Source organism: Phaenicophaeus curvirostris, chromosome 9, assembly GCF_032191515.1.
Source record: "Phaenicophaeus curvirostris isolate KB17595 chromosome 9, BPBGC_Pcur_1.0, whole genome shotgun sequence".
Taxonomy (NCBI): Eukaryota; Metazoa; Chordata; class Aves; order Cuculiformes; family Cuculidae; genus Phaenicophaeus; species Phaenicophaeus curvirostris.
This window is the reverse complement of record NC_091400.1, coordinates 17558574-17584285: the sequence shown is the minus strand read 5'-3', so window position 1 is coordinate 17584285 and position 25712 is coordinate 17558574. Positions and strand designations below refer to the sequence as shown.

Sequence of the window (25712 nt, the reverse complement as noted above, 5' to 3'; positions counted from 1 at the left end):
GCAGGGCAGTGACTGGGAGATGGAAGCCAGGCCTATCATCCCATGGGTAATTCAAGATTCTACAATGGCTAAACCTAATTTAGTTTCTGTTTTGAATGCAGTCAAGCCCAGACAGATCACTGCAGAACTGCCACCCAAATCTTTTGTTTAAATATGAAAGCAACCCTAGAGACTCTCATTCTAGACCCTAATGTGTTGATTGAATGATACCGACTCTGCTCCAGAAGAGTTTGAAAACTCAACACGGGACAATATCACAGACATAGCCAAACCTGACAAGGTCAAACAAATAGATATTTTATTTCTAATAGCATATAAAATCTATTTACAGTTACATACACTGAAACTTCCCAGTAGGCATTAGCCCTCTTCATAAAATAAGAAAGGTGGATATGCTTGCACTTTTCCAGCAAACAAAATCCATTTCATCTGCAGTAAGACTCTTTTGAGACTCATTTCTGTTAATATACATAACTCATTCTGTACAGCAGGAGCCATTCAAAGTGCAATTTCTGTAATTCTTAACAATTTGATCTTTTAGATTTATGGTTAAGCATGCAGCTCTTCTCCTTACATACCAACTTTAGACTATGGTTTATAAAATTAGAAGCTCATAGTTCAATGTCTAAACGTTGATTACAAGTACTAACCAATTAGGGTGATCTTTCTAAAACACCAAGTACTTAACAGGTCTCTGTGAAATGAACGGATGCAAACTGAGTGCCCTAAGTTTTTCTGAACAGCCAATATACTTTGCATGACTTTCCATAAGTATAGCTCTCAGCTTCACCATCTGAAATTCTTGATTTAAAGTTTCCACACCCTCCCATTTCTTAAGAAATACAATACTGTATTGGCTGCCACTGAAAAGGAAACCTGTCTGCTAAAATACCCTAGTGCGCATAATGAATTTTTCTTATGTTTCCAGGTTGAATATGTGGAAACCAGAGGTAACAGTATCAGTTTTAGTTAAGCCAGTAACTTACATTCAGTGGTAAAAAAACTGCAGAGGAATACGCTATCCTACTTCAACGATTCATTCCAGATGTGGCAGCTCACTTATAGCTGAAGGTATTTATTTTCCATTCCCTTACTGGGAGACAAATGTTTTTTGAGATTCCCAAATGCATCAGAGTAGTAGATTATGATTCCTGAATGTGTCAAATATTGCTTTTCAGACTTTTAGGCACAAGGCAAGGATTATAAAGTTTGGGGGTTTTCCCCCTCAAACGTTTCTAAAAGGCACAGAAGTTGGCAACGCCTTGAGTCACTGATATGAAAACTATGCATCATACAGAACAGATCTGAGCCAGCCAGTACAAAGCAGATGCACCTGTGAAGACCCATCAAATTTATACTACCGCCCATGTTTAAAATCCAGGAAAATGTGTTAAATTTTTCAAGCTTAGCCAATAAAAAGTCTAATCTGCAAAATTATTCATATATGAGCTTTACCGTATCATTCAAAGATCTGCAAGTCAAGGAGTTGGTAAACTACAGAGTTCCTTTTCGAAAGTTAAGAGTCTTTAAAACGGCAACTTTGCTTTTTTTGAGAAGTCACATTCAACCCAGAATATGCCCTTACTTGATTGCTAAAATACATGGTGAAGCTCAAGTAGAAGCAACTTGCCAGACCACAGTGGGAACACCTTGGGATCCTACACAGAATTCCTAATAGCCATTGAGTCTTGGGAAGAAAATAATTTGGCAGTGTAACAACATAGGTAGAGTACATTACAGTCATAGTTCATATATCTCTAAACGTTCTAACTCCCTTATAGACCTACTTTAAATCTTATACGAGCCTAAAATAGATTAGGTGAGTTTTCTAGGTGACTATTCATTACTAAAGTGACATGCTACTTTGCCCCAAGGCTTGTTTTCTGTAAGCTCAGAGGAGTCAAAACAACAACTTCATCATCCTCTGCCCTCAAAGTGCAATCCTCCCAATACACACTTCTAATGTCTTTAGTATAAACTGTGAAGGAAATGTTTTTGCAAACTCCAGCTCTCCAGGCCGGTTAGACTCTAAAAAATAACCTGCTGGGGGAAGAATCAGACCTTCACAGCTTACAGGAACAATTTGCAGTTCATCTATCCCTTATGTAAGACATAGGCACAGAACACAAGTTGGATGTTGATAGGTCACAAGGGGGCTGTTCAGCCTGGAGAAGACTCTGGGGAGATTTTACTGTTGTCTTGCAATACTTAAAGGGGCCCTACAAGACCAATGAGGACAAACTTTCTAGCAGGCCCTGTTGCAACAGAACAGGGGTAATGGTTTTAAAATAAAAGAGCATAGATATAGACTAGATGTAAGGAAGACACTGTTTATAATTAGTGTGCTGAAACACCACAACGTGTTGCCCAGAGAGGTGGTAGAAGCCCCATCCCTGGAAACTTCTGCAATCAGGTTAGACATAGCTCTGAGTAACCTTATCTAGTTGAAAACATCCCTGAGCACTGTAGAGGAGTGGGGCTAGATGACTTTAAACGTCCCTACCAACCCAAACCATTCTATGACAACCATATGAGAAGTAGGTACTTCATGGAATTTGTCTTCACACTTTGCCTTTTCCTCCAGGTGATGTAACAATGCATTCCCATTAGCCACGCTAGACTAGGTTTATAATAGGGCAGAGTTCTGTCAATAAAGGGTTTCCAGGCTTAAACATAAAGAAATCTTTTAAAGCACATGATCAAAAAATCACCTTTTTGGTTAGGAACAGTATTTCAGAACATAAAACCTTGTCCTGTTAAACAGTTTCTAGTCCAGAAAGAGTCACAAGATGTTGAATTTATGAAAAGTCATTCTAATTTGAATACATCTCTACCCTCATCTTTTCCCTCCAATCACTGTAATTCCAAGAGTTTCATCATCTGAAGTTCACAGACATGAACTATGAAGCTCACAGAGAGACTTTTCACTGACTGTAGAATGGGAAAAGGGTCTGAAAAAACCAGAAAATATTCTGACTCCTACAACCTAGGATGCCATGGCAGAGGTGGTGAAGAAACAACTTATGCACAGCTTAATCATATTTTCATCACAGTTACCAAGAACAAAGCACAACTCTGTGATGTTGTCAGCATTACAACTGAAGGCAGAACTGTACTTTCCAAGAGGAAAAGCTATGACCTCAAAGCACTACTGAGGGAGGACACTGAAATTCTTCTCACTGTTCTTCCTCAGTCCTTATGCATTCCATCAGTAAGACAGCAACCCAAAAGATCCACAGGCATATTTATGACACCTTCCACAGATCCCTACTCCTACAGGAGCTTGGGAGGGAATATTATTCTAACACAATTACAGGCACAATATTTTATTTGTACTAAATTTGGGGGTTTTTCTGCTGTGTTGTGTTTGGATCACAGAGCTAACCAAAGGAAGGATGTGTCCTTTCATATTCTGCAGTGTCAGCAACACATGACATTGATAGCCCACATTCAAGACCTATAAGAATATAGGGACAGAAATAAATTGCTGAACCCTCATTTGTCCATTCAAAACAGACCGCATAAACAGATCTTCCACTGAAACCTCCCCAGAAGGCATTTTGACAAACCACATGGTCTCAAAGCAGAGCCTTTACAGCCTCTGTGGAGTGGGAGGATTCTCGCATCAGCACAGCTAAAAGACTGCTTATCTTTGTAGACACTTACATTTGCATGAAGAAATGTAATCTTTCTCTACATTACAGTAGTATGCCAGTGCAGGCTTTCTTTTGACATAATTATACCAGCATAACATTCCAAATGTAGACAAGGCTCTTCATCTTTCAAGTTAGCAGCTGGCAGTGTGCTGATAAATTCTCATACTATAATTCACAACTCCAAGTGCAGGGAAGCAACACAATTTGTGCAATTGTGCTTAAATGCAAATAATATATGATTGGTTACAACAGTCCTTCCTTATGACCTCACAGACACTTCATGCTTTTGATTTCATAGCTCTTTTCTTTGTTATCTCAAATTCCAGAACTAAGAATGATGCTACATGAGTTGAGAATTACATTTAGCATCTTTAGCATATATTTAGCATTTTAGTGGAGAGGCATAGATATCAGTATCTTCTTAACTGGAATTCAATTAGATGAGCAATGGTTTATGGGTGTAAAATGGACTGTGTAAACCTGCAGTTACAAATACAACTATGTGGCTGAGATCCAAAGTCAGACTTTGGAAGAACGTATATGCACTGGGCTGTGCACCTGCCAGAACAGAGATAAGATGACAGAAACTTGGAGAAAGTAAGCACTTAGGATCTGTTAAAAGGAAGAGTTCTAGAATTATAAATGATCCGAACATTATCTTCTTCATGGAAGAAATCATATCCATTTCAATTAGAGTGGCTGAGGAAAATCAGGAAGATGAAGCTTATCACAACATGGTATGCTAAACAGAACATTTTGTTTATCCCAGCTGCCTCACTGCCTTTATACAACAGTACCTTGAGCCCCTGTGCTGGGTAGTGTAGATTAGCTGTGAAGCTTTTATTAAAGTTATGAGAACAAAGTTGTTGCAATGCCACTAAATTCAACACAGATTGTTCACACTTCAGTAAGTGTTCTCAGTGCTCACTATGTTGAGCTCCTCTTAAAATCTTCTTGAAAACAAGATAGGAAACATTGGTGCAAAATACAGCTTTTTCAGGTGCTTTTAGTCGCAAGGAGTCTTTCCAAGATCTAGTATTTCACACCTGTTTAGAAAAAGACTGCTATCATAATGAAACTAATGTAATTCCTAGTGTCATTAGTATTTACACAGAACTAGTTCTTTACAGACATAGCTCAGATCTATTAATGTAGTGCAATGCAAAATTTAAAATGGTATGACTTCCTCTACATAGCAGAGGATACATCATGCAGGCATACTCATGTATCAAGGCATATTCATGCACATTCAGTCAACAGAAAATTCAAACAGCTGGTTAATAACGAGTTCTTAATTGAAACTGTCATGAAACTCCCCCTTTAAGCAAAAAAAAAAAAAAAGTTTAATCACATCAACAGGCTCTGTTCAAGTTAATTCCACTGAAATTAAGTAACTTCTCCACAGAGCATAAAACCATCAGGAAGGAAGAAGTGGTCTCAGTGTCCTGAAATGCATGTAAATGCAATATCCAAGCACCTACAGGATCCTACCTGTTAGGAAAGCTTATATCACACAATCCTACACATTCTGGTCATGCCAGAGATTCCACTTCCATCCCTTGCTTAATAAATTTCTTTCTACAACAGGAACCAATGAAAAAAAAACCTGATGCTCTTGTAATTTCTTAATTTTAAAACACACAAAATTAATTCCTTAGTTTGCCACTCTAGGGGGACATTTTGAAGTAATAACATCACAGAATCACAGAATAACCAGGTTGGAAGAGACCCACCAGATCATCGAGTCCAACCGTTCCCATCAAACACTAAACCATATCCCTCAGCACCTCATCCACCCGTGCCTTAAACACCTCCAGGGAAGGTGAATCAACCACCTCCCTGGGCAGCCTCTTCCAGTGCCCAATGACCCTTTCTGTAAAGAATTTTTTCCTAACGTCTAGCCTAAACCTCCCCTGGCGGAGCTTGAGGTCATTCCCTCTTGTCCTGTCCCCTGTCACTTGGAAGAAGAGGCCAGCACCCTCCTCTCTACAATGTCCTTTCAGGTAGTTGTAGAGAGCAATGAGGTCTCCCCTCAGCCTCCTCTTCTCCAGGCTAAACAACCCCAGCTCTCTCAGCCGCTCCTCATAAGGCCTGTTCTCCAGCCCCTTCACCAGCTTTGTTGCTCTTCTCTGGACTCGTTCCAGAGCCTCAACATCCTTCTTATGGTGAGGGGCCACATTTCATTTTATATATCATTAATGTTGGTATCTGTCTTGGCTGTACAAAATGTTCTGCTTGTTTCACATTTTATAATACCATATTTTGTATTGTACTAGTTCTTCAGAGCTTACATTTTCAACAATTCACGTGTCAGACCAATTTGTTTCCCTGTGGTAACTTGCATCTTTTAAAGTTTATTCACAAACATAAAGCCCAAGAGGGACATGTACGATGACCTCATCTACATTCCACATAATACGAAAGAATCTTATGAACAAGTTTGCTAACAGGCATATATTTCATGACTAATCAAGCTGATACCCCTACTCTTGGATAGGGTCTATTTACAGGCATGTCGGTAGAATAAGAATCAACCAGCCTTCTAAACAGTCCAAAGACTCCCCTCCAGAAGTCCAAGGTGGCAGTGCTGCTGACACCCCTCCTTACTTCTCCTAGAACTGAGAGTTCTATCCTCTCATGATTGCTGTGCCCCAGGCATCCTCCAACTGTCACAACTCCCACAAGGCCATCTCCGTTCATAAACAGCAGGTCCAGCAGGGCACCTTCCCTAGTCAGCTCACTCATCAGTTGTGCCAGGAAGTCATCTTCCATGCATCTCAGGAACCTCCTAGACTGTTTCCTTTCTGCTGTTTTATACTTACAGCAGACAAGTAGTAGCATAGAAAGGCTAAAGAAAGCTTTTACAATGTAACATTAAGTTCCTGTTCCTTTACAGCAGGATGACTTATTAACAGAGTATGAATCCTAATTGTTATGCCCTAGGCAATACATCTCTGCCATATTTCTTTCTCCCCCCAGTGAAGTTCAGAAAGCCCAGTGCAAGCTGTCTCTCACTGACAGCATGCTGGTTATTCCTATAGCATTTCAGAAAAACAGTAGAGTAGGTTTTTTCCTGTGAATCCTCACAGGTGTTTTACAGCCATCCAGCTGCCACTTCAAACTGGCATTCATGCAACATTCAAAAACACAGTTGCATAAACACCCCAGAGAGCTGTTTCCCAATTAAAATTCCTTTTGGATGCTGGAGCAGCACATTATCAGCTTTACTATCCTTTCCACCCCCAATTTTTTGAGGGCTGTGTGAACCAGAGATATGTTTTATTTTTAACTTTGCTTCCCAAAATAACTTCTAGCTGGTATTTTTAAGTCAGTATATTATAATAAGCAGCTAAGCAACCAGCACTAACAGGTACCCCAACAGCATCAGCAGTGCTGCTGACTGTCGATATATAGTATGTTTTGAGATGATGGTCCCCTCTCTCCCCTTTAGATAAGTGGCTTTGAAAATTTTGTCAGAATTCCTTTCTGGAACAGCCTGGAGAGAAAATATTTCTGTTTGTTTCATTTATATGCCGTCGTGCATTGGTTTAGAGATCAGTTCTGCTTCTTGCCCTTTTTTCAGTGAATGTAATCTGACTGATGCTGTTCCAGAGTATGTGTTTATATTTCTCTATATTCTGCATAGCCCGTACCTGCTGCACACACCACAGAAAACAAATCCACAGCATCTCAAAGCAGGTAGGAAGTCAGAGTAAAACCACAAGTCATTAAACGCTTCAGGATTTACAGCAGTTCTGCAATGACAACAGCAGGAGTATAGCAGGTACCCAAAAAAATCAAATACCTCTCCCTCTCCACAAAACTTTATATTTTAGAAACAAAGAGAAGTTTTCTTCACTCTTGCTACATAAACCATTAACTCCGCAAGCAGATGCCTGCATCCACTAACAGCTTCAGGATTCACAGAGTATTAAAAAAAAATAAACACCCCAGCAAAAAAAAAAAAATCATCACCCATCCATCCAAAATTCAGCAATTGACTCGAATGTCAGAGCTAAAGAAAATGCACTCAGCGTAAGTAGAGAAAATAAAGAGGAAAGCAGTCCCTGAGAACACTGAAGGAAAAATGAGCAAATCTGACTGCATCTCCAGTTCACACTTCCAATACAATCAGGCAAATTAATCTTAAAATGCATTATATTCATAATTTATCATGACTGCGCCAGATCAGCTAGGGACAATAATTAACCCACTGAACCACACAAGGCAAATATGAACTTGGAATAAAGTCTAAGGTTACAAGCCTTAGAGATGAACTCACTTCAGTAAGACTATTGAGCTGGTAAAACTTATGTGGAGATAGTGCCTAAACAGTAAACTCACTTGTAGCTTGATGTTTTCTTTCTTCATGTGGATGCTGACGCCTCACATACTTACATTTACCAATGCTAGAATTTGCTGTGTGCTATGAACTGCTTTGCCATATACCATGGGTCTAATTTTATTTTACTTCATCATGCTAACCTACAAAACATTTTTAGCCTCAGGGATCCCAAATATTGCATAAATCTTGTGGAGAATTCATCCATCCTTATTGCAAATGGCAACGCACCTGCTTCTGAGACCAAACAAAGCTTAATCTGCAACAGCAGCACCAAAGCATACAAGCTGCAAGACAGCACCAAAGACTTGATTTCTAACAAATTAGGAAGAAATATATGGAAAATACTATAAAACTGAGCACGGTGACAGTTTGATACACATATCCTTATGGAACAAAGCTGTTCTTACACAGAAATGCTAAAAAAAAAAAAAAAAATTAAAAAAATTACTCTACTAACCACACATGCCTGAGGGCTTAATATAGTACCCTTAAGGCAGAATGCTCAATAGCAGAGCTTACTCTGAACATCTCAGAAGGAAGAATTAAAACTCTTACCTAATTTGCACTAAAAAGCCAACCTGATGGGATCAAATAATGCCTTCTACATTCCAGCAACAACATGCCATCATCTTACAGTGTCATGTTTACATACCCAAAGGGCAGCCTACACAAAATGCTAGGCAGGCATACTTGACTCTGAGGAATACAGTGGGTTAAGGAAAATTGCTCAAGGACAATCAGTGATTACATCTTAATGACCCACACTAGCAGAAAAAGCTATTAATGAAAATCCTTAAACAGCCCCCACCCCGTGCTCCTTTCCCAGCAGGCATCATGCTGTTGCAATTGAAGTTGTAAAATTCAGCATTCTTGTTGAAAGCCAGCACAGGCATTCAAGAGAGCTTGGAGCTACTGATCAGGGATCAAATGCAGAGTTTCTCCTGGAGATGCAAATTTCAGGATAGCAGAACATGTATCCTGTCACAGCTCATCGCCAGGCATACTTTCAACTGCCCAAGGCCCCAGAACACTGAGGGATGTAGACAGTGTAACTTGCAGTAGATCAAACATTTATAATGAAACAACTACAGGATTTTGTTTATTTCATGAAGCATGCCAAATGCTAACATAATGCTTGGGCATTGTGTATGCTAGGGAAAAAAAAAAGAATTAGAAAACCAAAACAAAAAGCAATTTACAGACTGCAGGTGCCTCCTGATGCCCTTCAAGATCTTTTAAGTTGATAACACGAGGTGAGCCAAAACATTCTTAACTACCAGAAAGCCTCATAGCCCTCAGGTGAAAAAGGAGCCCAATAAAATTTCTTTACAAAAGTATGGATGCAGTCCGATGACCTCCATCAGCAATGAGTCATTACCTGAAGTAGGCAATAGTGTATTGGTTCAGTTGTAGGGGTATACCACTGGACTGAACACAACAGTGTTGAAATTGGTAAGGTTAAATGAATTCAGAGTGCAAACTTCAATCCTTTTTTCCTTTTTTTTTTCCCATGTTCTCTTTCTGGAATCATTAGGTGACATGGTACTGTCAAATATTCCTGGAAAGTATGGATGAGGAGACAAGCAAGCAGAGATGCTCTGCTTGCATAAGATTTGTTAATGCCTAATATTTCCATGAGGGAAACCAGAACCTCCATTAACTTACTCAAATAATAGTTGTCCAACTCAAATCCATTTATATAAATACTGGCAGCTAATTGATACTTCTGTCAATGCTGAATAAAGCTGTCAAGGTCTGAACAGGTCACAAAACCTATTTTTTTCAGTCAGATAAAACAATTTCAGTAGAATTAGGAAAAATAAACCTAAGGAAGACAATTATCAATAGTGTCTTTTGGTCATAGAATCATAGAATAACCAGGTTGGAAGAGACCCACCAGATCATCGAGTCCAACCATTCCTATCAGACACTAAACCATGCCCCTTAGCACCTCATCCACCCGTGCCTTAAACACCTCCAGGGAAGGTGAATCAACCACCTCCCTGGGCAGCCTGTTCCAGTGCCCAGTGACCCTTTCTGTGAAAAATTTTTTCCTAATGTCCAGCCTAAACCTCCCCTGGCAGAGCTTGAGGCCACTCCCTCTTGTCCTGTCCCCTGCCACTTGGGAGAAGGGGCCATCACCCTCCTCTCTACAACGTCCTTTCAGGTAGTTATAGAGAGCAATGAGGTCTCCCCTCAGCCTCCTCTTCTCAAAGCTAAACAACCCCAGCTCGCTCAGCCATTCCTCATAAGGCCTGTTCTCCAGCCCCTTCACCAGCTTTGTTGCTCTTCTCTGGACTCGCTCCAGAGCCTCAACATCCTTCTTATGGTGAGGGGCCCAGAACTGAACACAGTATTCGAGGAGCGGTCTCACCAGTGCCGAGTACAGAGGGAGGATAACCTCCCTGGACCTGCTGGTCACACCGTTTCTGGTACAAGCCAAGATGCCATTGGCCTTCTTGGCCACCTGGGCACACTGCTGGCTCATACTCAGTTGGCTGTCAACCAACAGCCCCAGGTCCCTCTCCTCCAGGCAGCTTTCTAGACAGACTTCTCCTAGTCTGTAGCACTGCATAGGGTTGTTGTGCCCCAAGTGCAGGACCCGGCATTCGGCCTTGTTAAACCTCATGCCATTGGACTCTGCCCAGCGGTCCAGCCTGTTCAGATCCCTTTGCAGAGCCTCCCGACCCTCCAGCAGATTGACACTTCCTCCCAGCTTAGAGTCATCTGCAAACTTGCTAAGGGGGCTCTCAATGCCTTCATCCAGGTCATTGATAAAGACATTGAACCGGGCTGGACCCAGCACTGAGCCCTGGGGAACCCCACTTGTCACTGGCCTCCAGCTGGATTTCACACCATTTACCACCACTCTCTGGGCCCGGCCATCCAACCAGTTTTCCACCCAGGAGAGTGTGCGCCTGTCCAGGCCAGAGGCTGACAGTTTCTCAAGCAGAATGCTGTGAGAAACTGTGTCAAAGGCTTTACGGAAGTCCAGGAAGACCACATCCACAGCCTTTCCCTCATCCAGCAGCCGAGTCACTTTGTCATAGAAGGTGATCAGGTTAGTTTGGCAAGATCTGCCTTTTGTGAACCCATGTTGACTGGGCCTGATCACCTGGTTCTCTTGCATGTGCTTCACGATAGCACTCAAGATCACCTGTCTTTCCATCAGATCCCTAAGCGGCAATTCAGTGGGAACTTTCATTGAACTTCTTCACCCTTATGCCCAGATGGAAGAGGGAAACGCCAATTCATTAAAACTGGAAAAACCTTAAGATATACATTTTGAAAAATAAGTTTATCAGGCTCAGAATGGGGGAACGGGGAAAGCAGTCAGATGCCACAAAATAGTCAGTACCTCCTGAGTCAGCATGTTTATCCTGAAATGGTGAATGCCTAGGTTCAAGCAGCTCCCCCACACAGTCATTACTGTACATGTCTATATAAAACATGCTTTGCTCTTCCATAACAAATAATTCTTATTTTCATCTTAAGAGTGAATGGGTAAACAATTTGAACTTGGATGCTTTCAAGACTGTTGATTTTTGCATCTGTGACAGCAGCTGAAAGCATTCAGTTTCTTGTGTCCTATGGATTCAGACAAACATGCTCATAGCAGGGCAAATGTGTAGAGATACATGCAAAATTATATTCTGTCTGCAGACCACAATATTAGCTTCACAGGCAGGGCCATAACACCGTTAGGCTTGCTGATTTTCTTTTGAGGAGACACCAATGAACTATAAAGAGTCGCTTATTTCCTTTCACAGGATGAACTTGCTCTCAAGTGATTCATAAAATTTCCCATAACCTACAGCAAGGGTCCAAGCGCAAGGTGGAAAGAACCAGCACCATCTAGTGCTCACTTGCACACAGAGCAAGCAGAACATATAGAAGAAAATATTAAATTTATTAGGCATAGACGTGCAGGATACACCCTTCCAAAATGACTCAGGCTGCGCTATTCTTATGTATGTGACTAGAGACTCTGCAGCTGGCAAAAAACAAGCAGAAAGTGTCTTCACACCAAGACATTATTACCTTGAATGTCTTCAAGTCAACTTATAAGATAGTAACAGCTTCCAGACCCTGAGACTGCAAAGATGGCATGCAATTTAAATCATTCTGGGCACTCCTTTGGAAAGACAGATCAGAAGACATTTTAGTTTTCTCTCTCCTTAATAATGAAAAGTCTGCCACAGGTTCCAAAAGACAGTTACCACTTTTTGCAACATATAAATATTTGCGTGCCCTCACCCGCACTCCAGACATGCAGAAGTGTTAAACACAGATCAGACAGTGCCCTCCACTATAGAGCCAAGGTCAGTCTTCTCCTACAGGTCAATGCAATGCCGCGGACAGTGATATCCTCCACTCTCACTTACTAAGCGTTTCTACAGTGTACTGCTGAAACTACATTGTTTCATTCTTTACAGTAGGACCCAGAACTACTTCACTTGATGCCATTTCCCTAACTCATATGCTGAGTGCCAAGACTCAGAAATGTAAACAAAAATCCTCAAATATCAACATCATTGTATTTCCAGATATGCAGTCTGTTATCAGCTGCAGGCTTCAGGAGAAAATTTAATTACCAGTTGTAAGCTCAAGTTTCCTGCTGTTAGTTAGAACTGCAATTTACATTGGATAATAGAGAACATGGAATGATTTTTAATTTTTTAATTCCTAATTTCCCCTCCAAGTACTTTAATTACACACTGTCTGCACAGGAACTCAGAGGAAAAGGCCACAAAAATAACTTAATTGATCCTGATCACCTGGCATGCAGAAAAATACTGTAGAGCAGACCTGCTTTGTAGGTACCATTCATCCCACTGGGACAAAACAAAAGCTGCCACTCCAAATGGTCTCCAAGACACTGCCAATAACACTGACAGACTCCCTATAGAACAAGTAGTCAACAATTACTGTCCCTCTAAGAATTGGGATGCACACCTTCTGATTCTGCCTTCATTTATTCCCTACTCATTATTTAGCATGAACAAGGCAGTGAAATAGCTTCTACATAAATCCTGCACAGAAGTTCCTGGATGATGCATTTTACTCTGCCCTAGCTTATCTTCTGGCAGAATGCATCCACTAGTCCAGCTTTAAAGGAGTCAATATTGAATGCAGGTCCCATTTATAACAGCAAGCTGCCTATATCAAGTTCAGTCTTTATAACTGATCAAAGAGCACACCATTAAGGTCCATCCTCTAACAATTTGAAAATAACCTTCTATATGTAAATCAAGCATAGGTAGTGATCTTTGTTCTGGCTGAGTCTGCAAAAAGCTCAAGACAACAGTTCTGAAGAGGACTGAAGTGCCTCACTAAAGAAAGGGCTGGTGGTGTTACTCAACTGAAGCACAAAAAGCAATCTGAAGGTGGAGTTTTCATCAGGCTTAACTGGATTGATCTGAAATCCAGCTGGTTCAAAGGCTGGTTTTTCAGTCACAAGAGCTGAAGTAAGAGATGTGATTATATATTGGGGAAGAAGGTGAGGAAAGGCAAGGAAAGCAAATCAACCCCTTCAGCAGTAGTTTCCAGTGAAATCAAGTTAAATTTATTACAAAACTGCACTGTTGTTTTCAGAGAAAGATCCAACTAAGAGCTGATACTGTTGACCTTGCAGAAACAGTAATTATCCATCATCTGTGATAAGGAGACAGAAATGTATAGTGCGAGTTTTGGTCAGGAATTTTTCAGAAAGGCTGCTTTCAACCATATCATACTAGTTTGCTGAAATACAAAAGGCAGCATTTTCTTTGGACAAGAGGATTACTCCAGAATGATTCCATAGTAAAAAAAAAAAAAAAAAAAGAACAAAAAAATATCTTCCCCAGAAAAAAACCAAACAGCAGTCACTGAAGGTACTTGTCTGTTCTGCAGGTGACAAATTCAACTTCCTGGTCTAAACCTAGTGGAACAGAAATTTGGATGTTAGCCAAAGAGGTACCAGGTAATCCATTGAAAATTTCTTGTTCATGTTTCTATCTTTCAGCTCTTAATCTCCATTAGAGTATCAGTTGAAACAATTCTGAAGCAGAACAGAAGAACCTTCTGAAAAGTCACCAAGTTTTCTACAAAGAAACCTCCTAAAATCTGAACTTTCTACCACTCCTGTCCTTAACTCAGAAAGCATCACAATATCAGAGAATTATCTCTGCAGAGAAACTTGAGCATATCATCTCAGTGATGACCAGAGAATAAAAACAGTCAGACTATTTTCCACAAGGCATTAAAAGCATCAGCTTCCTAAAAGGTGAGGCCTCAGGAGCATTTAAGCCATCAATATTCCTTAAGACATTCTCAGAGACCTGTCCCTGTGGTTCTTACACACTGCATTACACCATTCTGAAATGCACTGTAAGTCCAGCCTAAAGCAAGATTGATTTGTAGTCCCTAGCAATCAGTCAGATGCTCTTTCTGTTACCAGATTTGGACTCCTTTCCCAAACAACATACAGTGGTTATTTACATAGCAGCTGTTGTGTGATTATCCCAAACAGTTAAAGCTTCACACCTGACCTCATACTACCCTGTCAATTTTATAAAAAACAACCTCCCCACCTGCTAACATGCACTGGAACATGAGAACAACTTGAACCCACAGCCTACCCTGCCATTCCACTTTGTATTTCACTAGCTGTGAGGGAGGAAAGCATAAATGGGTTAAAAAAGGGTCCAGAAATTTACTGTTTCCCTAGAAAAGAGGGCAGAGAACACCTCTGCCAAAGGAGGTATTTCGGGAAGTCCGGCCACCAGATCTAACACTGATTTGACTGTAGAACTACTCTGCCGTCTCTCATGTCCCTAGTTAACCCTTCTCCCAGCTGCACTATACAGCTTAGAAATGAACTTGATGAAACATGAATAATACACAATGCCCATCATTAGTTCTTGTTACTCAGCAGAAAATCAATACGTGCTCTGTTACAGTGCAGGACATGCTGTTACTCTAATCCCTGCACTCTGAGAAAGCAGCTCCCACAGCCAAGCTTACATAGCCTGCAATGAGGATGCTGAAAGCCTTAGCTATTTACCACAAAATAGGGTTTTGGAGGTAATTGGTAACACAGACCAATTGAAAGTTTCCTTGCTGGAAGATCTCAGCCTCTCCTCTTTGTCAGAAAAGTTGGTATACAGATGCTATGGGAATATTTTAAGAATGCTGCACCCTGTTCTTAATTTTGTTAGTTAAAGCTCTGCCCCTTACAGGCACAGTAAAACCCTGTTTCTGTATTTACAGCTATGGCAAATATTCATATTCACAAGAGCCCCAACTTAGTTAATACCAGTAAAAGATTTCAACATCCCTATAGAAACCACATAGTCCTAGTTTACAGTGGGAGAGCTGAGGCACAATTAGGCAGAGATATAATCATGGCCATACACTCAAGACAGGGGAAGACAAAGTGGTGGAAAACAATTAAGTGCTTCCATTCCTATTCAGCATCCATTTAAGAGCTCTTCACTACGTGGGTGTTCTGCAGGCTGGCAACCATGAAGTCATTTCAGAAGACATACAAAAAAGAAAAGGCGCTTATGCCAACACCAGCACAGATTAAATCTGCAGCGAACAGAACGCGGAACTCTTCAGGCCACATTCTGTAGTGACATCTGTATCAACTGGCTATTTAAGGCATTTTTCAATACTCTCTATCCACGTAGCAACTGAGCTTGCTACAAAAACAAATGGGTTTAGCCCTACAAGGTACAGAAAACATGTTAGTTTTGCAGGCGAGATAGTGTTGCACTAAGACTGAATTGTTTTTCCAGGGTATACACAGAGAAGGGCAATGTTAAAACCACAAGCTGAACACAGATGTTCTAGGATTTGCAACTATATTGTGAACAATGCCATTTTTTTTCCCCCCACCCCTATGGATAGCCTTTATGTAAAACATGTGGCTTGTTGAAAACTCCACTGAAGTAACAACCACCTGCAGTTCAGGACAATTCTTTTGCAGCCTACGGCAACATAACCTAACGGGCTGGGCAAGAAGTACAGAATTACTCTTTTCCCACCTGGAACCACAGGGCAAAGTCAAAACTGCAGGGAATTCAATAGAGCCAGTGCCTGACTCGGTTAATTATTTTAGATCACCGCCAGAACAGATGGGATCATTTGCAATTACAACAGCCCAAGTGCTTTCACGTCCTGGGTCCACAGTCCTTCTACAAAACATGGTGCACAATCTTTGCAAAATTTTGCAGAAGGCATCTCAAATTCAGACAGCAAACGTCAATTCCTAGGAGATCTTCCATGCAAGTAACACTATGAGCCCAATGCCCTGCTATGTGGGGAAGACTTTCCTATGAGGGCATGGTGTGGTATAAGAGAAAAGAGCATTACCAGATATCACGCAGTGATAAGAAAGAGAAAATAATAATAACTCTCTTTTTCCCAAGCAGCTTCCTGTGTGCCAAACAGAATTCTGTGACTGATTCACTGCAAACCCCTGCCTGCTAGTGTAATTCAAAACCTTGCAGCACTATCTGCTCTACTTACACTGCCTGATACTGTGTTAAGAGGGGTGTGCAACACAGTCATTTTAAACCAGCCTGATTAGTGGATAAGAAAGAGACATGGGTAAAAGCACACCTGCCTCTATGACAGAAGTAGTCAACTACAGGGACAAGGACTCCCTGTCTTGTCCATTTAATTAAAGAAGGAAAAAAAAAATAAGACAGCCTGATAACTAATGTAATTACTTTCTTCTACCCGATCAACAGCACCAACAGTGTGCAGAAACAGACAATAAGATGCACAGAAAGAAGAAACTGATCATGAAGTAAAGCATGACTGGGTCCATACAGTCACATATTCTTTACCACAGTCAAGTCTGTCTCCCTCTGTTTTCAGGAACTCAGTCTTCAGGTGTTGGGAGATAGCTGTGGGAGGACTAACACAGTTCATCTTTCTCACTATTCTGGTCTAGCACTCCTAGTGGTTCAACAGCTTTCTTCTCTGTAGAACCTGCCACAGAAAGCTACCTCTAAAATCTACTGTATTCAAATCTATGCACAGGGACAATCCTCTCTCAACTACAATCAGAATAAAATTAAATACAATTGCTCTTATGCTGCAACAGGGAACTTAAGCCTAAATATATCCTGGAGGTACCAAGTCAGTCCATAGGACGCTTTTACAGGGAAGCCAAAAAGATTGCAAAAGTTTATATTAAGACTAAGCTGACAGATCATAAAGCTTTCTACGCAACAAAATTTCAACCCCTCTTCCATGGCAGCTCATCTCTTCTCTTTGATCTTTTATGGAAATGTGGAACACAAACTTTTTTTCTTTCTTTCTCCACCTTCCCAGCCCTCACCTCTCTTTTCTCAGAACAGGGCAGACTACTACATAGGAAAGAAATTACATCCAGATAGCACATGCCCCTTTTCCATAAGTTTTTGTGCTGTGCTCTGTGCCAGCTTCTCCTGTAACAACCAGAGAAACACACCAGCTTGAGAGACCATATATAACACTCCAGTCAAGGAAAAATAAGAAAACAAACAGAAAAATCAAGGAGCGTGACGCAGCTCAAAAACTATTTTCATGAGGTACCATAGCAGCAGTTATCTCCAAACAAAGAACACAGTAGTCTGTCAAGTCTCATTTCCCAATCTCTAGATAAATCTGGCTAGTGTATCAGAATGCTTAAAAGTGAAGTGGTCAGTACAGTTCTATTATCATGAATGACATCATCTCACTTCCAACTGATTATGTTAAAAGTACAAGGAAATACTGGCCTACCTGGGATAATTTCAAAGAGATGCTTTCCTGGTTCTTCAGGATTAGGTGGCAGCTCATTCACCTGATTGCCTTGTAGTACTATCAAACCCTGTAAAGAAGGGAAAGGCTATGAAGAGGGTAATGAAAAGAAGATAAAATTAACAGACGTACCAAATAAAAGCCCCACCCCTCCACTGAGTCCATCTCCTTTCCAAACCCATCCTTCTAAGCAAAAGATTGAGCTTTCCTCTGAATTAGCAGCATTCTGAGCATGCGTAAATGATTCTCCTTGATTTCTGTAACTAATTTTCCCTTGCAAAAGTATCACCTCACAGTACATCTATATTTTATTTTGACTTTTAATTTCTGGCTATAGCCACACGAGGTGGCTGAAGTTCTACTCATAAATCTTTATTTCTGCAACTGAAGAAAATGGTCTAGTTTCCAGAGATTCTCAGGTGACTCAGATTGGCTAGGCAATGTGACTACCTTTTAATTCAAGAGTTTATAGCTTCCCTAGCAAGAAATCTGAGCCTCTTTAGTCCCTGAGTTCAAATGCAGCCAGAATTCTGCCGCCCAAACATAATTAACACAATGTATTCCAGCTCAGGAATTCTGCATAGCTGTTGGCATAGTATTTTAAATTGGAACAAAATCATTTTCCTCTATGGAAAAGCTAAGAGATCACAGGAAGCTGGTGTCCAGTAACTTGGGTGGAACAAAACAAATGCAAAAATCACAAAGTTGGCCAAAAAAAAAAAAAACAAACCCAACCCAAAACCCAGCTCTTAAAGTAATTTTGTTGGTTTAACTTAAATATGGCATTCATGCATTCTCAGCTGTAAATTTACATTTTCAGGTCATTACCTTATTAACACACAGCAATAAAAACTAATACAATATCAGTTGATTCCAGCTGACCAGACTTCCATAGCTTCAGGTATCATTTGAAGGCTAGCAATAGTTGTTTCTATCAGAAGTTGTTGCTCTTAAATGTTAACAGCTGCTTTCCTTTGAGAACCAATTTACATTTTGTAGAAAGAGAAGTTGTTATAGAAACAGTGACACACTCTTCCTCTAAGGTACAGCCCTTTCCTCAGAAGCCCTCTAAGCAAAACTAGCCAGTCTAAAAAATGGATAGTGCCTACAAACCAGCTCAAAATAAAAGGTTAAGTCTTCCTTACCCAGTAACGTAAAGCAAATAAAAATCCTCACTTAAACAGTTACTTACACTTCACATTTATAATCAAGCAGAACTCAGGACTCTGAATCAAGCCCTGTGTTACTTCGGAAGAAGGTACACTTTTGTGGAGGGTTCTTTTCCCCCTGTTTGAATGAACAAGCTTGGAAAAAACATACAGCCAGGCCACACATACTTCAGGCAAAACCCAATGACATACATGCAGGTATATACTTTTTCAGGTTCATATCGTGGAATGACGATATACAGCAGTATACATATAGCAGGAAATTCAGAGTGTATTTACAGTAAAGAGCAGGAGCAGTTAACAGAAAAGTGCTGCCAAACTGAAGAGTTCCAAAAAGCCCTTCTTTTCTGCAGGAAATTTAAGTCAGTGATGAAGCCAAAGGGTTAACCCAAAATATCACTCTGCAATGCCTTCCAGAGTTTGTCATTTTCTTGCCTCAAATCACCACTTCTGCAAAAAAAAAAAATGAAGCAAATGGACCTTCTCTATCCTTGGTGCACCATATGGTGCCATGTCAATTGCCCCCCGTCAGTCAGACATACCTTTGCTACATGAGGGCGATGTTTACTCTAGAAGAGATTATAGTTCAGGCAATTTATGCCTCTAACACCCTAAACCAAAGCATTTCCCAGTGAAAACTGCAGCTGCTTCCACAAAAGAAACTGAGTCTATAGAATCAGCTCAAGATCTTTGAAAAAAATCATCATATTCACTGATGCAGTTCAGAAGTGCTCAAATCTCTCCATGCATTGTATAGGAAGATAAGGTTCTTGCCTTAAAAGTGCAAAATCCAGCTGTTGCTTGTACAGTCCTGAGCAACAATAAGTTACATCACCACGTTTAAGTCTCTCTAGCCTTCAAACAACAAGCTACCCATAATGACTGATCAAACCCCTCACCCGATAAATGCAAGATCTAAGATGCAGACAATCAGTATCCTCATGAATCTATCATGCATGTGTCGGGCTTGCAGGGGTAAATTCATTTCTGTCCTCACTCTACAATGAAATTTATTGAAATTTATTCAATCTACAATGAAATTGATACAGCACACAGCTGTATCAAGCAGTTTAATAATTGGCTATAATGAGTGTGTGGATGGTGATAGTATTACACGGGCTGCCTGTCACTCCGTAATGCCTACACTGACTCATCAGGAGGCAGCAGTACAGGGACATTGTCTGGCTCATTCAATTATGTTCCTTCTGTTCAATTACTCTGATTAGAAGCCTGACAGTCTAAACAACAATTACATTAAATATGCTACCTAATATACTATAGCAGCTAGGAAAGCCCTTAGCTCAAATGCTGCAAGTGTATTTTACAGGCGTACTGAAGAAATTTAATAAGAAATTCTTCATCTCAGCTGTAAACATCATCCCATCCTGGAGTACAACACACCTCTCCACAAAGTGATCTAGATATAGAATGTTCAGAAAAGAAGAAAATTGTCCTGAATTTAATGCCAAGTTCAGACTGACAAATGCAATGTCCTCAGCTCTGCATTTGCCTAGGTGCAGGAGCAGTGTCCTGCCACTATAACCTGTTTTAGAGAATCGCATTTAATTTTAAGAAATCAGTGCTAGACCAGCAACATATACGAAAAGGCATGTGAAACAGCAAGAAGTTAGTCATAAATTCCATTAATTAATACTTAGCTTAAGAGTGACATACTTGCACAACATTCACTTTATTAAAAACTTTTAAAATTATATGCTACCAAAAAGTTGCAAGTTAAATATGTCGCGTGCCCAAGGGAACATTGACTGTCTATTACCCTTTATCACCAGCAAACTGCCCTACAGCTGCTCAGCACAGAGTTAATTGGAATCTCCTAAGTTTCTTGCAAGAATAAACATGCTTTTGAAAGCTTTCTTGCATACATCTGCTGTCCCATGGACAAACTGATACAGCTGATCTAAACTTACTTTAAGCATCCCTACTGTGGTTTGATTTATTCAATTATTTAGTGATTGTTATTAAAGTATCTAACCACTAGCTGACCTCTTCTCTCCTTGCTAGTCTTGAAGCATTTTGATCCTATCCCCTTCCTCCGTCCATTCTCTTTCCATGGCCTACTTTGGACAACCCTACAACACTGTCCAATATATATTGCATAGTAGGACTTAACCAGTGGTTTCCATCTAGAAAAGAGTTCTTTTTCATTCATGCTCCATAAAGTCTGAAAGTTTTGATAAAGGCAAGCCTTAGATAGTTTAATTTCTCCCCCCCTCTCCAGTTTAGATTTCGCTGTCAGGTACGCAGCCCTCCTTACAGACATAGGCAGCAAAAAGCCTTGAGTACATTCTTTCTCTCTGAAATTTGCATAGAAAAGTAATAGCTCCCAAGTGTGTATAAAACACATATCACACCCCATTCTTAAGCCCTGCATGCTCTCATGTAACAAAACCTGCACACTCTACTCATACAAGCTAGCCCTAAGCAGCTGGCTTACATCCCTGCTTAACAACGAATCACTGGGGAGATAATGCATTCCCAGCTGACAAGCAACATTTTTCACTTCTGCCTCAGTAATCTGGAACTCCATATCTCTTCCTGTCAAACTCCAGTCTCACAGATGGCCATACTAAGATTTGGAGGTTAACATGCCCCAGTGGGTAAATAAATACCTTCTAACTTTCTCCCAAGCTCTACTGCCTGCACAGATAGTAGCTAAGTTTCCCTGTGATGATGTGTCTTGCCTTTGAGACTCCTAAAGCATGTATGATTTCAGCTAGGATAGAGAGCAACTGAAGTGAGCTGTCAGTCAAAGTAGTGACTTTGACCCACACAAGTCACAACCAACATGCCCTACAGGTCTCGAAGTAGTCATACCTGAGGTTTGGTTTCCTCTTCATCCTTATAATAGTAGAGATGGTCCCCACGCAGCACAAACCATCGCTGCTGCCAGTTCTTCATAATGCTCCTTTGTTTCTTTAGCCAGCCACACTTCAGCACATGTTCTTGAGGGTTTGGAGAAGAAGGTCTGGGAGGAGGCCCAATCTGTTCACCCATCACCAAACTCTTTGACCGTGCTGAAGAAATAATTACAGAATAAATGAAACAAATAAAGATAAGAACAGATAAAGAGGCTAAATAACTGTTCCATACTTTCTTCTCAGGTACTGACAAATCATTACTTGCATGCTCCCTCTTCTAATAGTTACCTGTTTTTCAGGGTGTACTTTCAAGTTCATGATAGTCAAACACAAGACCGATATCAACATTTTGAACACTCCTCATTCCAGCAGCCTTCTAGGTGACAGACTATCTCCACCAAGGTTCCACTGCTCATACTACCTTCCTTTGTGGCAAGTCATTATATGACATATATTATTATTTTATAATATTATTATATTATATGTCATATATTGTATGACATAATGACATTGCTCTCCTAAAGGATATTTCCCCAGTGAAGAAGTGCAAATGGTGAGGGATGACAGAAAAGAAGGAAGGAGAGAGTATAAAAAAAATTCTCCTGCCACACACTACCACTACTGGGGTGATCAGCCAGTGAAACCAGCTGCTACAGGAAGAAAAATTGATTCAGAACTGAGAAAAATTCAAAAAAGAGAACAAGGCACATATAGATAATATAGCTATAGAGAATAATTAAATGGAAATTTTTAAAAAAGAGAAGACATTGAAGAGAAAGATGGATGTAAATCTCAGGAAAGGCTTTAGAAGCAGAACAGAACTATCCTGTTCTTTCCTTCCTCTTCTCCTCCCACATGCCTGCTGTAAGAGTACTAAAGCTTGGGGCATTTAAAGCTAATCTGGAGTAGCAGACAATAATTATATACTGCAGGCAGCAAGCCAGTCCTCTAGAACTGACATGCTAGATGACCTCATAGGTCTTTTTTCCACCTGTACTTCCTTTGGATTTACAAAAAAATCTTATAAAGGTTATTTAATGTCTCAAGCCATTTTCTTTCATTTGTGCTAGCACGATCCTTTATCTTCCTATTTTCTATTATACATTCAGCTAACTTAAAGCACAATCAATAACTGCCCACTTGAGACAGGCCTACATTTTACAGGCCAATATGTTTAAATATACATCATTAATGCCTCACATTAACATTGTAAACTTCTGCAGCCTAAAACCAGGCAACCTTGTTCAGCCATTCCAGATACACTACAGCTAATTCTATCTGTAACAAAGGGCAACCCTCTGCCTCTCAGCATATCATCTAGCTTTGCCTATTTTGGGTTTACACATTTAAAACACGCAGCCCTGATGTTTCCACCTGCCTCTGGTTTCTGCCCCTAGTGCTTCACAGTGATGGAACTGACTTTTCTTTCTTTGGCATACGTTATAAAGTAGAAGTGATGGTTGAGGAATAAAAAGTAAAATAGCATAATAACAATTACAAAAAAAAAATCACAATGGGAACATTAAAGTTGATCCTATTTCTTCTCTTCCATTAAGCAAGCTGCCACAGAAGGAAAGGCAGATAGGGGACTGAATTCAGATCTTTGGAGAGCCTCCTCTGTGTAAACCAGTGAGGGAAATCACATTGGTGTCTGCAATAAAATCTACTTCGACCTTCCTCATGACATGACAGTCAGGCTATCGCGTTCTGCTTCTCACAGAAATATAAACCCAGCACTTTTACACACTAAACACTTCTGTCAGCAGAGGGCAGATCTGAATTGCACCACATCATCCATTACCAAAAAGTCAAAGCGACAGCAACCTCCATTTGTATAGTATCATACACTTTCCTCCCATATCTTGGCTTACAAATCCACTCACCTCCCCTGTAACAATTCAGCAGGCACTCAGTCTGACAACTTTGCAGTTTTATAGGGAGAATATGGCATCACTTTATTAGTCTTAAATTTCAGAGTCAGTGAAAGCCCCATCTGATAGGCATAGAGGATTTTTTTTCCCGATTTCACCAAACTGCTAAGGTAAATTCTGTTGCTCTCAACAGAACTTTGAATAATCAGTTTTGCCTTGTGCCTTAGTTAAGATAAAAGAGGTGACAATCTATAACAGCTTCCCACTATACGGAAATAAAGTGAAACTAAAAACAAAATTAAGAAATTATTTAAAATTTTTAAATGGTATAAAAAGCATTGATGCAGCATCATAGCTTTTCCAGCCTTTTACTTCCCCTATTTCTGGCTAAAATGCCTTGCTGAATTTAACCTGAGCTCACATGCAGCGTTTGTCCTATATTAGTGAAGTTTACCAGCGAACTTCAAACTTGCTTAAGTAAAGCAGCACTTCTCAATCCTGATTTATACTTTTTTAACATAGACGAGGGGGGAAGTGAGTGTATGAACCTTATTACAAAATTCACTTCAAATTAGGCTTTGATATATCCAAACACATTCTCTAAGTATACTGTCTGTACTCTAAGCTTTAGTACACAGGCAATTTAATTCCAGCAAAACAAATGAAGAACCGCTTTTCACCAGGATCCTTATGCCTTAATAAATCCCATTCTGGCAAGACAGTGCCCTCTAGCAGACGATTACTGAAAATACCACCACAACTTCGGCCCACAACTCATCACAGCCAAGAAACAGAGGATCCCCTTTCACACGAATGTAGTAAGAAAACAACTTTTCACTTGTAAAACTCTATTGCAGAAGCCAATAAGGATTTAGTTGAAGGAACCGCCTCTGCTTCTTCCCAGGCCACATTTTACAACAAGGACCAAACTGTAATCAGGTTTAGACTTGTCTCAGACTCCTTTCCTCATGTTAAAACGTTGGTTATTACAAGAACAAATATCCCAAGAATTTGCTTTTCCAAATGGAACTATAATGTTTCTGGGTCAATATCTTGCCTATAAATCTAATCAATCAGTCTAATAATCCCAAAATCATTGAGAGTACCTCAGTCATCTCCACACTGGAGCACGTCAGCACTCTCCAGATTAAGCACGGCATTCCCAGCAGTTCCAAGTTTTACTAACTTGCATGTAGTTATACAAACTCTCTCCGACTTCATCCCTCTCCCAAGCAGAACCATAGCCTTGGTGACCCATAGTGGCTATTAATAAAGAGCCAATCCTGGTTTTTGGGATGACAAATCATCAGAAGGCAAGAATCAGAACTTGAAAACACTCCTGTGACTGGAAGTGACACTGGCATATTGAACTTCTCATATCTAGATGAAATTGGGAAAAGGAATATAAGCAAAGATAGTGGGGTGATGATCAACATCAGATGTGTAAATGCCTGGGCTACACTAAACAAGACCCCCACCCAAAATACCTCAAACATTATCCTAAAGAGTGAACAGACCAAATCAGATAGAGCCATGGTGCTATTCCTTACATAGATAGCAATCCCTACCCCCATCCCAAATCAGGGCTCCCAAACTACTTTTTCTCCATTTCTCCTCCTTTCCCTATTAAGGCAGCACCATACACTTCTAGAAGTGTTCCCCTGCAACAAAGATCTGGCTCCAAATGATATACACATTCCTGATTTCTCATCACATCTGTTTTCTACCATAAGTACACACATAACAGAGACACCTTCTTCCTTTCCATTCCGTTCCCTTCCCACATCATTCTCACTCCCCCTCCCATGCTATTCTCCCTTCCTGAAGTAAATCCTGCCTGGCAACATTATACAATCTCTTCTGCTCCCCTTCGCCCACTCACAGCTCTGAACGCCACTACAAATCTGAGCAATCAATATGAACCTACTTCTATCAGGGACGTGGAAATCAATCAATCAAGTCAATGCAATTCAGCATCAGCTAAAGTCATAAGGTTTTGAAATTTCATGGGCAGT

General features: G+C 40.4%; 1 protein-coding gene across 4 annotated transcripts in view; it reads right to left on the bottom strand.

Annotated features, from left to right (window-relative positions):
• ARHGAP22 (Rho GTPase activating protein 22) overlaps positions 1-25712 on the bottom strand; it is a 132815-nt gene that overhangs the window by 93260 nt on the left and 13843 nt on the right. For all 4 annotated transcript variants that reach the window (XM_069863251.1, XM_069863252.1, XM_069863253.1 and 1 more), the window contains exons 2-3: positions 21783-21982; positions 17761-17848 (exon numbers count right to left, since the gene is read on the bottom strand). In XM_069863251.1, coding sequence (XP_069719352.1) covers positions 17761-17848; positions 21783-21982 — 288 coding nt within the window. The remainder of the gene's footprint in view (positions 1-17760; positions 17849-21782; positions 21983-25712) is intronic.